Here is a 14,049-nt window from a genome sequence, read left to right on the forward strand (position 1 = left end):
TTATGTATTATATATTATATAATACATTTATACATTTATATTAATATACATAATATTAATTTTACATTTATACATAATATTAATATATATTTATAATATATTAATTTATAAATTTATATAATATTCATTTATAATTTATACATTTAGAGTAATATACACTTATACATTTATAAATATATTTATATTATGTATTATATACATTTAGAGTAATATACACTTATAGAGGAATTGCTAATTTCTTAGATTATAGGTAAAAAAAATATAATATTTATATAAAAATATTTATATATTTATATAAAAATATATAAATGTATTATATTATATTTAATACATAATATAAATATATTTATAAATGTATAAGTGTATATTACTCTAAATGTATAAATTATAAATGAATATTATATAAATGTATAAATTAATATATTATAAATATATATTAATATTATGTATAAATGTAAAATTAATATTATGTATATTAATATAAATGTATAAATGTATAATATAATATATAATACATAATATAAATGTATATTATAAATATACATTAATATATATTATGTATAAATGTACAATTATATAAATGTATAATATATATAATATATAATTTATATTATATTATATATAATATATAATATTTATATAAATACATTATAAATATATAAAAATATTTTTTAAATAAAATAAAATATTTATAATATGTATAAATAAATATTTAATATATATATAATATACATTAATATTAATTATAAATATTATAATATTATAAATATGGTGTTTATATAATATTTCAATTTGTAATATTTATTGTATATTTCATTATATAAATATTTATATAATATATAATATTTCATTATATGCAATTCCTCAAAACAAGGGAATAAGCTATCTTTTAATTTATTTCTATCACTCAAATCGTGTTATCGTTTACTATAAAATTTTTTGCAAAAAAATTAAATGGGTATAATGTGCTATGTTCAAATTTTCAAACCAATTACATTTTAGTAGATATTGAATATGAATCCGATTAAAGAAATTTATGACAACTCAATATATAATGAAATATCCTCTCTAGTAATGCATAAATGTAAAAGAAGTACTAGGAGAATATTCATCAAATAATACTGCAAATATTCAGTTCAAATGTAAAAATTGAAATTGAAACTTGAAAAGATTTTAGGATTTTTGCTGTGCAATATAATTGGATATAAATTATGAATTACGTGATTTTGTATGTTTCTTTTAAGGCATACGAAGTTCGTTTTGGAGTCCTGGCCTTTCTTTATGATGTTAATGTGTATTTTTGTAAATTAATTCTGACTTTTCAGGTATAATTAGGGGTTTTAGTAAATTTAATAAGTTTAGGATTTTAATTTAACAATTTTAGAAACTAGACTTAATTTAACAACTTTAGGCGCGAACGTGCTGACTGGGCACGTCCGCAGCTGACCAAAAAGATTGCCATGACAGCAGTGTCAGGCGCGGACGTGCTAATTGGGCACATCCGCAACTGACAAAAAGACTGCCATGAACTTTTTGATTTTGCTGACTTTTTCAAAAAAAAAAAATTTAATTTATTATGCAGCACGACCGCTATAGTTTGAGAAATACACCCTGTCAGAGATACATTTGACGGATTTTTTTTTTTTTTTTACATATAATCTAAGAAATTAGCCTAATGTGATCATCTTTGTCTTTAGCATTTTTTTTTTCTTTTTTCCATTTTAATTTTCACTATATTTTTGAGGGACCCTGCTTTCATTTACAGTTAGTGGGATACCTTGGCCAGCGATACACTGGATCCGATCAGCCAATCTTCTGTTGCAATTGTTTCTCATGATCATATATTCCCCTTCTCCATGAAAGAAACAAAACAAGAAGGGCACTGGAATTTATTTTATTTATTTATTTATATTTTTTTAGGGTGGTGTTTTGGTAGATGAGAAGCACCTATATAGGCTAGAAGTTACCACTCTTACTAGTGGTAGGAAATTGAACTATACATCTCAAATTACAAACAGTACACATAAGTTTCCCATACGGATCACATGAAGAAACCTGCATATAAGGCGCCAAGAAATTACTGGAACCTTCAAGGACATGAGATGAATGAACCAGCCACTATCTTTCTACAACATAAGTTAACAAGCAGGTTAGAAAACGTTACAGCCTATGTTGATTTCACTGATGATCTGCAAAATTTGCCTCCAAATTTATGATCTTAAATCTCAAATATCACAGAGTTGTATCTCTTCAAAGTTTGCCAACTGTCTCTGAAGCTGCAAACAAAGGTTTGACACGCCAGAGAGCAACTTGTGTATTTCGTCATGCGATATTGATGACTCTGATGTTGCAGATGGTCTAGGATCCTTTAGCAATTGTTGAAGTTGAGAAAACAGCATGAATGATTGAGGATCATTTTGGCACGACTTACCAATTAGCTGAAGCAATTTACAGCTCTGGTCCATAGGTGCTGATACTTGAGGTGGGACGGGGGGAACTAGAAAAGGGTGTTGAAGCAATTGAGGAATTCTCCATCTTTGATTCCGGTCCCAGGCAAGGCATTTTTTCATAATATCCAAAAGCCAAGGATTTTGAACTGGTTCATATGCAATTTCATGGTTTGGATCTGTTATAACTTTGAACTTTGCCCAAAATGTTTTGTATTCAGAAAAAGGTGTTCTTCCATAAACCATTTGGTAAAGGATGCACCCAAGAGACCAGATATCAGATGGGCGACCACATTTAATGGTGTTCCCGTTTGCATCCGTCTCATTGCACATAAAGGCCTCTGGAGACATGTAACTAAGAGTACCAACCTGCAAAAGTACAATTACAGGGAGTATTAGAAAGTGCTAAATCGTTTGCTACCAAATGCACATGCATGGATCGACTCCAAAATAAGTTCTTGCACTTTCTACTGGGGGTTATAGATAATCTATCCTTAGCATATTGATGTACTGCCAAATGTCTGTCGACAAGAGAGAGGCATATCCAATTCAAAGAACATTCAGATTTCCACTCTGAAAAAATTTCAGTTTGTAAAAAGAAAAGGAGATGTAGTAACCTGCGAATCCCGTTGAATGTTGGTTGTGTCACTCATAATGGCTTTTGCTATGCCAAAATCAATCAATTTAAGAGAACCACTAACGAGAAGAAAATTAGCTGGCTTCAAGTCTGAGTGCACAATTCGCTCCTCATGTATAGTGTTGACAGCCAAAAGTATTTGCTGCAGCATATTTAAAATGATCACATATTAAGAATTGCTGAATATTAAATATGGTTGCTTGGACTAAAACTTCACATGCGTCGTTGAAGCCACACTGCTCTTGCAGCACCTCATTCAATACAACACTTTCATTGAAAATAAGCAAAGAAATTCAGTAAGCTTCAATCAAACATACAAAATTGTTGCAATTTCAAAATATTAAAAGCTCAAAGAAATCCTACATATTCCAATTTCAAAACATCCCACATGATGCAAATATCTTGGGAAGTATAAGACCAGAAGCAGCAATGGTACATACAAAGTCACGACTTGCTATAAAACTTCTTCCCAAGCCATATAATCAATTCCCTTGCACACAGTGCTTAAGTTACTTTAGGCAATGGCAGGGTATAGACTCAAATAAATTTCAGCGAGACTCAATAATCCACTGGATGAAATCTTGCAATCTGACCTATCAGAGATCCATGTTCTTTGTTGCTATAGATTTGAATAGGAAAAATTGCAGGATCTATGCACTGAAGGGAAACATTCCAAGATCTTGCGCACTGAACAAGATTATGTGGGACAAGTATGTTAAAGAATCCAAAAGCAACCAAGGGGTAGAGTGGAACACATGATGGAATAACAAGAAACTGCAACTTGTTAATCATATATTGCACATATTTATCTAAGCTATAACTCAAACTCAAAATATGGGGAACTCTATCCTAGAATGACCTGATAGCAACTGATTCAAGTCTAACAACCTTAAATGAACATAGTTTGTGTCAAGATTTAGAGGCTTAATACAGTAGAAACAGAAGGTTGACCAGTTGTTGCTCGAAACTCTCTAAAATGGTCCAACCCCTTCTGTCCAGTTTTCTGGTTAAATTTACCCATTAACCTAGCATATCCAACAAACATGGAATTCTCACAGTGGCCAAATATGTTATTTCTAATTGAGATGAGTTTCTAATTTCAGACAGCATGTGCATAATCTATATTGACCAAATCAAGTTGAAACATTTGCTCGTAGGGCTTAGTGTCTACAAAAGTAGCATTATTCTTCGCGTTTCTTAAAAGAAACAGAAGCTTTGATAGAAATATGATCAGGAGTACTTTGAATGCCAAATCAGTTTTTATATCAGGCAGGCAAGGTGCCATCTTTGATAGAACACTTCCAAGGCAGGACTTTCTTGAAACTAGCTGCAGTCATCAACCAATGCAACCATACTTACTGATGCTGGGGAAGATAAAAAATAAAACATAAAAAACTTTGCTGAAAGTGTTAGGAGAAAGAAAGTAACACAGAAAAAACACTAAACAAAAGATGGTAAATTCAATTAGCAATTGAGTAAGGCTGGCAGCATAAAAGAAATTGGGATTCATTTGAGATAAACAAGAAGAAACAAATAAGTCATAAGGTACTTGCTCAAGTAGACAGCAGAAAAAGAGATTTGAAACCTGCCAGTAAAATCGAAGCCAGTTCTCATCTATGGTTGAACTAGAGCTGTCCAGCTCTTTCCACTTCTGGGAAAGCATGTGAGCCAAATCAATTTCACCATATTCAAGAACCATATATATATAACCATCTTCCTTTACTCTGCCATCTTTGTTACTCATTGTACCACTAGTAACTTCTTTGAGTAATGCTTTATCTGTCACCTGAGAAGGAAAGAGATGTTAACAGGTTCTTGGAGTACAACTTGTGCAGAATACCACACCCTAGACAACTTGTAGTAAGATAAAGTTGTAACAAGCAACATCAAAACCTAAGTCAATCAGGGTAAAATACCCAATATAATGGGTCTAAACTGATCATAATCATACAGCTACTGTGATAGTTAGAGGCATACAAGTCTTCCAGAAGCTGCATGCTATGCTTTTCAAGAGCATCAGGGATGATTCAAGAGATGAAACAAGCACTAAACTACAGGTGAAGTAGAGATATGCAAGTGTTCTTGACTCAGATAATATTCTCGGAGTAACTTGCGAGATCTTAAGAAGTTTGACCCTTAAAATAGTTTCAAATATAAGACAACTCAAAAACTCTTTACCTCCATTTCTTTGAATAATTTTTGAAGGGTAAGCTGGGGATGCAAGACATATAAGATGTGATAACGGAAGAGAGTAAACTTCCAAAAAGACAATGGCACACACTAGTAACAACCTTGGAGACAGGGAGTAAGTATAAATTTGCTAATCCTAATAGATGTTGGCATTTTGAATTGATTAATCAGAAACCACACAAGATTCACATTGTTCCCACACATGTTTCTGAAAACAGCAAATACATTTTTTTAGTTAACTTATATCTCCAATTCACATTTATCCCCAAAAAAAATGTTGCTACAGTAGGAGTTTTATTGAGTAACAACACTCAACAAAGTAACGATCCAGATGAAGCAGTTTCAGCACAAGTAGTACTCTGCAAAGTGTAGGCCTAATCAATATTTTCAATCTGGAGTTTTGTTGGTCATGTAGTTTGTTTTCAACACAAACACACATTTTTCTCCATAGGAGAAATTGGAGGTCCAACATCTTCCCAAAGGTAATGAACAGCGACATAGCTCAAAATGCACTATGCAATACTTCTGCAGATAATTTTCTAAAACTAAAACTGAAAGTAAGGTTTGCACTCCACAGCTTAAAATTAGATATTCCCTCCGTCCCATTGCAAGTGTCCTACTTTCCATTTTGAGATGTCCCAAAATATTCGTCTTGTTGAAAAAGTCAAAGCACCTTTTAGTCTCCCTTTCCAATATAGCCCCTCCCTCTAATCATATGCATGTTGCCATTCAAACTCAAATTTTGAATTTGAGGGGGTAAAATTGGAAAGAGAAGCACAAACATCACAATCAAACCACTATTCTTATAAAGTTCAATTCTTGAAATAGGACCAAATAATTAGGATGGAGGGAGTATTAAGTAGCTTATTTGAAATTGAAAGAGAAGTGAATTTAAAAAACCGAATAACATCCAAGCTTTTGAAGAAGTTAAAAGCTGTTTCCAAGAGCAACTTAAGAGACCACCTTACAAGATGAGCTCTTACAATTTCAAATAAGCTGCCGCTCTAATAAGCATTTAAAGAAAATTTGAAAAAAAAAAAAAGACCAGAGAGAGAACAGTGGTCATAGCCATGCTGAATTCAGAAATCGCACTTTGACCTAACATTGCCATGTAGTCCTTCCAAATAAAAAAGAATAGAAAAAAAGGAAAATTACAAAAAGGGCAAAAGCTAATACTTCCATCCTCCCAACTCACATGCCTCAGCCCAACTGCAACTGCTCCTTGCCTCTCTCCACCTCACCTCTAAAGCCCTTCAATATTCTGGATCTCCCACCAAAAGACACCCTCCCCACTGTGCTGCAGAGCTAAGTGTGGCTGAAGATCAAACATATTTCAATGAAAGTCGAAAAGAAGAAAGGGGGAAAGAGGAAGAAAAAGAATGCTAGCAATGCCGGCCAGAAATGGTGATATCAAGTGCTGACAAGTGACGTCCCTAAATTCACTTGAGAAGTTTTGTGAATAGCAGGAATGGTGCTACAAATAAAATTAGTGAGAAGAGAAGGAACATTAGAATTTAGCAGGGCATATACAGGAGCCCACCACTACGTTTCCCAGTAGGGTTTTATCTACTCACTTTTGCAGCATGTCAATTAAATCTCCTTCAGTTATTGAATTATGATCAAGATCATCAGCTTGAGAATCATTTCCAAAAAGTAATATCACAACGATGTTATGCAGAAACATTATGTTGAACACGAAATCTAACTTAAGATGAGAAAAGCAGTGCCACCCATCATTAGTATTTATGTCCTTTATCTACAACAAAAGTTCAATATGCATTAGTTTTAAGACAACCCAACTATTTTATAATGGTCAAATTTGAAGTTAAGATTGATGAATATTTGGAACAAGCAAAACTACAGGAGGGTAATTCATCATCGCTTATATAGAATATTAGCTTACCAAGATGGATAAAAGAATGAAAAAAAAAAAACTAAGATATAGTTCTTAGTAATTCTTTTACATTGACATAATTTCTATGAGTTCTGTCAATCACAAAAATTCCAAAAGTGAACGAGTTCAAGTCAAACATCTGGAAAAATGGGGCGGAGAGCCAGGGGGTGGAGAAACATTGTTTGAATCAGTCAATAGGATTTTCCTATTTCTAGGATCCTTGTAACTAATTTCCTACTCAGACTAATTGAACTAAAAACTGACCCTCAGTCCATACTTCCCCCTAATCGTAGTTTAAAAGACTGGTTACTACAATGATGTTAAAATCGGCATAAATAGAAAGCAAGAATAAAAAAGATTACAAGCTCCATAGCCTCACAATTCTACAACAACAATTCGTACTTGAATAATAAATTGGCTTTTCTTTTTTCCCTTAGATTTGTATCTATATAATATTCAAAGGTAATAAGCAGCTAGAATAATATTTTAGAAAAAAGAGTAGAGAGTTGTTAATCCTAAATGTTGGAATTAAAATCTTCCATTGGAGTGTCGCAAGGTTGCAGAATCCTAATCTATTTGGTATTATCATTATAATGCATCAATGCGGTTGATGGATTCCTAGGTGTATTTCTCATTTCATGATTCCTACATTCAGCTTTACTTCCTACGTTGGTAATGCATCAATGAAACGGAAATGGCATAATATGAAATGTAGAGATTACAGTTATTGATTCCAAATGATAGAATTACAATCTTCCATCGGAGTGTTGTTACGCCGGAGAATCTTATAAGAATTGGTATAATCATGTATCTATCAGTATGATAGAGTTCGCATTGTTTTTCTCATTTAGTCATTCCTACTTTCAGCTTTAGGTCCCCCTTTTGTAGATACATCAATTGAAATAAAATAAAAATCATCAAAACTCCTATTCCATGAGAACCTTCAACTACATTTATCAGAGAGACAGATAAAGCTGACACACTTGATCCAGTAATTGCTTAGCATATACCAATTTACAGCTATTGAAAAGCTCAGCCAAAAAAAGAGTATTCATTCCTCAGACAACTGATGTGCCATGATTCGAATGGACTTGTGCTTGGAGAAGACCATTCTTCTTTTGTATTCCTAACAGGATGGTTCAAAACTAGAACTTCCATGGATGGATTAACATGAGATGAAAATTGAAAATACGCGTTCAAAATCCACAAAATATGGTGAATTATCGATACAAGTAACTTACCTCATAGTCAACAAGCTGAATGATGTTCTTCTTTCCCTTCAATTTGTTGAGATATTCAATTTCCTGACAAAATCCATATGCGGTACCATAGTCACGACCTTTAAGCTTAATCTTTTTCAGGGCATAAATGGTGCAATCTGATGAAATGACCTTGTGAACTTCACTGCTACCTCCACTACCTATCTTGCCAAGCCTTTGATAAAGCTTCCCATTAACTTTGAAAAACAAGTCCACATCATAGCTCTTTTTTCGTGACACTGAAGTTGCTTTACCACCTCCAACTTTTTCTGGTTTTCCAGATTTGTCAGGTTCTAGCTTCACATCTAATGCCTGAACTTTTGAGGAGGGGGGCTCAGGATGCACAGCTATATGATCCTCTGCAGCAGAGGTGCCACCAAGAGTTTGAGGATTTCGAGAATTATCACTCTCCTTTGGGACAATGCACTCTTTCTCGTTGGGCATAATACAGTTCTTAGCTTCCAGATTGGCTTCAGGAGTACCAATGGACACATGGGCTGCAGTAGCAGCCTGGTGACTTAACACTGTGCTATTACATTTAGATGGAGGATCCGAGGGCAGTAATTCAGGTTGTACAGGTTGAAATTTAATTTCTATGTCACCCGCACTCTCTAAACCTAATTTAGACCTGCTTGTTTGATGAGTTTGAGAACAATAGGTAGTTGAATTAAGATTGGGAGCAGAACCAGGGTTGATCAGTGTTGTGGTAGCGCAGGACATCCCGACAACTGAAGATTGGGTCATTGGCTGACTTGTATCATTCTGTATGAAGTTTCCAAATTGATGAAGCTGATCAGTAACTCCTGAGTTTCTAGCCAGCGAAGAGGAAATCCGGCTCTCAGGATCGACTTCTTCACTTTGAATAATCTGATGCTGCAATCGATGACTGAGGGCTGTGGGAGCCTCTGTTTGGTTACTTCCATCCCATTCCATTTCTGTAAATGCAAGTGAATCCAAATGAGACAATAAATCTTCTAATCCAGTGGCCATTGAATCATCGGCCCCTGCAGAGAAAATTTGCAGTTGTGCTATGATTTGGAAACTGTTAATCTAGTATATCTTTCAACCAATCTGGTTAATTAAGTGGACACCAGACCTTTAGGATGCTACCAAACTACACAAGCAATTTACACTATCAAAGTTGATTGTACTGCACACAAAATAAGGGGCAAAGAAATCAAGCAACAACTATTACCCTGGAACCTGGAATCAGTTTGTGTGGCAAAATGGACCCTTTTTGTCCCGTCAACTAAAGGAACATGCTCACTTTCCATGACAGAGGCAACTGTATCATTAGTTTTGTGACCAGCATGGGATCTGGCTTGCTTAGATTTACCATCGAACTTTTTATAACCTTCATCACGAGTGTTTACAGTAGAACCCCACTCTGAAGGTGCATTTATCGATGCACACTCTGGAGTTTCACTGACAACAGAAACCATATCTTTTGACCGTGATACACAATCCCTTAATTTTTGACTTAATAAGCCTTCATCTTCGATCTTCTTTATGTCAAATGTAGATCCTGTAGTTATACTGGAACTTTTTGGAGCTCCGCGCTGCGGAACCAACATCCTCCTTGGTTGTATATTGTTTGAGGGCATCATACCTATGTGTTATGCAGAGAAAAAATTCAGAACGATGTCCAACATAAATCACTAAGTTAATAAGTTTTTCTCACTATATTATGAGAAAAGTCCAAAAAGAAGTTATAAGCAACAATCTAGCAAAAGTACCATCATACAATTTTTAGAAGGAGACAACTAGGAAAAGCTCTCAAAGAGCAACAATTTGGGATTCTCAGAAGGCAAGAAATGAAATAAAAGAAGAAGAAAAAATTCAGCCAAAAAACTCTCTACAAAATGCAAAGGAATTGAGAGAAAAATTGAGCCAACTAAGAAAAGCTTTTCAGTATTACCAACAAGTAGTTAAAGAAATGGGGATTAAAACATAATGACTAACAACAAATCCTAGATCATTCAAATTTCTCCCCTAACTTACTAACAAGCGGAGCATGCTTTCACTTTTTATCATTTCTCTCCTGAATTATCTTCTATCATATTTTCTTTTCTGTCCCTAACTTCATGACTAGGCCAAAGAACCAAAACCATTATGCCTTCAACAAGAAATGACCTACTTGGTGTGAAGTGAACAAAGAATTCTTTTTGAAGTTCAGCCAGAACATAATAATCCTAAGCTTCGTGAGTTCACTGAAAATAACAAATGAAAGTTCAACCAGCGCTCAGCTAATACAATTTAACATCCTTATAGTCAAGTTTATGTGCTTTTACACAATAATCAATTTGTTTGTATATTTCTTTTCTTTTTGGCTCCATTAACTGAAATTACTCATCACACTGTAATTTCAAAGAAATCGAATCAGCTAGGCAAAATCAGCTTATTCTGTTGCGGTTACACAAATATTAAAAAAATGAAGAACAAATTAAGAAGACCTATTTAACAATTTATACCCAATTCCAAATATAACCAAATCGGCACCATAAATCGCAGCTTCACTTCCATTACAATCGCAAAAAAGAATAAATTAAGCAAAACCCTAGTTCCAAATTCGAGAAAGGGGGTGTGGGGGGGAGAAGGAGGTCAAATTTTAAAAACTAAATCAGATTGAACAATCTAGAACAACAACATTACAAAATTGGAATCTTGAATCAAAACTCCAAATAGCAGACAAAACACCGCCGTAGCAGTGGGAAAGGCGTAGAAACGTGAAAAAAAAACCACTTACTGAGAGGGCGGTGGCGCTTGAACACGGCTTGAACGTTCCGGAAGAAAGCGTCATTGGACAACGAAGAAGACGATGAGGAAGTCGACGTCGTTGAAGTGGAAGTGGAAGTGGAAGTGAATTCAAGATTTATAGAATTTCGGAGGAAATTGGAATTGGTTGACAACGGCGGAGGTGGTGGCACTGCTGGTGGTGGGGCCGCCTGAAGGTTAGCCTCCTCCCCTTCCATTGATGAATCCTTGGAGCATTTCTAATCTGTAATCTCTTCTACTCGGCTGCGAATCGATCAAGGAACGAGGGAGCTCGGAGGAGTGGATTGATGATTTTTCCGGGGTTTATTTGGGGGTTCTTTCCTTGGGGGAGTCGGCCAGTCGGGGAAGGAAGCGAGATTTCACAAGTTTAAAATGTTTCGTTGGCGCTTTCGACTCTTTGACTCGTGTCGCTGGAAAGGTTTGAAAAAAATATGTAATAATTGCATTTCCTTTCATTTTTTTCCAAAAGAAAAATAAAAAGTAAGCTTGAATTCTCTTCCTTTTCTTTTTTTTTTTTCTATACTTCCTAGTAATTTTGTAGATCAAGTGGTGCTGGCAGTTAGGATAATATGTTCTTGGGGTGTTTCTAGAAAATTAACAATACATTATTAGAAAACAATGATAGTGTTTCCATCTAGTGTTTTTTGGGGTGTTTTTAGAAAATATCCTAGTATCTAAATATGGATCCTTTTTTTTATTTTTGAAAATTTTAATGCACTCTACTCTTTGCTAATCGCATTCCTACTATTTGTTTTAAATATGTATGGAATGGTGTGTTTTTGACATATGTGTTTTTGTTTTTGAAATCTCCACTAACACACTCCTAACACCACCCCCATTCCCAAAAAATACTCCAAAAACACTTCAAGATTTTTAAATACACCTAATAAAAAAAGGAAAAAATCGTTCAAAATATCTCTCACATTTTGTAAAATGAATTTTTTCGTCATTCACTTTTAAAAGTGTAATTTTACATCCCTCACAAATTCACATTGATCAAATTTGGTCCTTACCTAGATTTCCGACTTATTTTTGACCGAAATCCATCATGTGCCTTGCACATGATCACCTTTGAAGTACAAAATTATCAAATCAAAATTTATATAATCTGATCCAAAATCCCTTTTATGTCACAAAATAAATTTTTTCATCCATCACATTTAACAAAATGAAGTTTTTCATCCCTAATTGATTATGTGTACGAATAATTTTTTTTAAACCCATGTATATATCTATTTTATTTCACTTGAACAGTATGAAAAGCATATAATATATCTCAGTATGAATAGCATATAATATATTACTATTTAATTTTATCTAAATGTATTGTTCAGGTAAAATCAAATAGATATATACATGGATTTAAAAAAAATGTTAGTTTTTCACTCATGTTCACTTTCTTTTACTCAAAAATTGAAAATAAAAAAGACATTTAATCCTAAACATTATCAAGTATTTATATCGAATTAAATTTGGACAGACAAAATAAACAAAGGAAAAGTATGACAAAAAGAAATAAGTGATTGGCATTTTCAAGTTTTAAAACAATTACAAGGCAATTAATTCAATTTTTAGTCTTAAAGGTGGCAAGTAGAAATTTCAGATTTAAACTGCAATTTATTAGCATGACTATAAAATTCGATTTAGAATCCATTAATTAAATGATCTTATTATACAACTCAATAAATGAGTTATTACCAAAAGAGAAAAGACCACAAATATTGAATAGATTCACATAGTGAAATCAAATAGATATATATATATATATATATATATATATATGAGTTTAAAAAAATTATTAGTTTTAAACCCATGTATAAATCTATTGAATAGCATGTGTAAAACTATAATTAGGCTGTTTAGGTGAAATCAAATAGACATATATATGAATTTAAAAACAAAAAACTATTCGTACACATGATCAATGAGGGATAAAAAATTTATTTTGTGAAATGTGAGAGATAAAAAAATTAATTTTGAAAAATGTGAGGGACGAGACAATTTATTTTGTGAAATATGAAGGACTATGAATCAAATTATATAAAATTTGATTTGATAATTTTGCCCCTAAAAAATAACTACATGCAAGGCACATGGTAGATTTCGACAAAAATAAGTTGAAAATCTAGGTAGGGATCAAATTTGACTAATATAAATTTGTAAGGGATGTAAAATTATACTTTAAAAGTAATGAAAGAAAAAAGTCATTTTGCAAAATGTGATAGAAGTTTTGAATGATTTTTCCTAAAAAAAAATAACAAATCCTACCTCATTTTTCTTCTTTCACCTATCACCCACCACCACCACTCACCACCACTTGTCACCACCTCTACCCACTACTATAACCACCGTCCCCTCTCCTTCCTTGTTTTTCTGCCTCCGTCCCTTCTCCGTTTACACCTCATTCATCCTCTTCTTCTTCTCTCTTTCTTTTCTCTCCTCAACATTACTCTCTCATCCTTTCTCCCCTTACCCCCTTCCTAACCTCGAGAGGGGGTGTAGGGGAAGAAAGGAGAGGAGAGAGGAGGGGAAAAGGAAGGATGAGGAAGGAGGAAGAAAAAGAGAGAGAAGGAGAAAGAGGAAGAGAGAGGAAAGAGAATGAGGGCGGGGGCAATGGTGGTAGTGATGGCAAAAGTAGTAGCGGATGGTGGTGGGCGGTGGGTGATGGTTGTGGTAAGGAGATTTAAAAAAATTTGTAAACATACCCTAATAAAATTTTTAATTTTAAAACCATTTCAATAAATAACTACAGTGACAAGTTTTTCACGTACAATACTATAGTGAAATTTTTTTAAAAATAACTCCAAAAACACCTAATCCTTATGGAGCCATGAAACCATATGATAA

The 14,049-nt window shown here is 33.6% G+C and overlaps 1 protein-coding gene across 1 annotated transcript; it reads right to left on the reverse strand.

Annotated features, from left to right (window-relative positions):
• Positions 1–1,952: 1,952 nt before the first annotated feature.
• Positions 1,953–11,608, reverse strand: LOC113713643 (serine/threonine-protein kinase MPS1). Its single transcript, XM_027237422.2, has 6 exons — positions 11,174–11,608; positions 9,623–10,036; positions 8,410–9,362; positions 4,670–4,870; positions 3,065–3,226; positions 1,953–2,816 (listed from the first exon to the last, which is right to left on the reverse strand). Exons 1-6 carry the CDS (start codon positions 11,397–11,399, stop codon positions 2,226–2,228), a joined length of 2,547 nt encoding a protein of 848 aa, XP_027093223.1. The 5' UTR covers positions 11,400–11,608; the 3' UTR covers positions 1,953–2,225.
• Positions 11,609–14,049: the final 2,441 nt, after the last annotated feature.

The sequence above is a fragment of the Coffea arabica genome, chromosome 10c (genome assembly GCF_036785885.1).
Source record: "Coffea arabica cultivar ET-39 chromosome 10c, Coffea Arabica ET-39 HiFi, whole genome shotgun sequence".
In the NCBI taxonomy this organism is placed as follows: domain Eukaryota; kingdom Viridiplantae; phylum Streptophyta; class Magnoliopsida; order Gentianales; family Rubiaceae; genus Coffea; species Coffea arabica.

Excerpts from the sequence above, each read along its gene's own strand:
- LOC113713643 (XM_027237422.2), bottom strand. The coding sequence starts at position 11,399 with ATGGAAGGGGAGGAGGCTAACCTTCAGGCGGCCCCACCACCAGCAGTG. Across the intron at positions 9,363-9,622 it reads AACTGATTCCAGGTTCCAGG|AAATGGAATGGGATGGAAGT; the intron begins GTAATAGTTGTT and ends TTGCATTTACAG. Across the intron at positions 3,227-4,669 it reads GGCTTCGATTTTACTGGCAG|CAAATACTTTTGGCTGTCAA; the intron begins GTTTCAAATCTC and ends AATATGCTGCAG.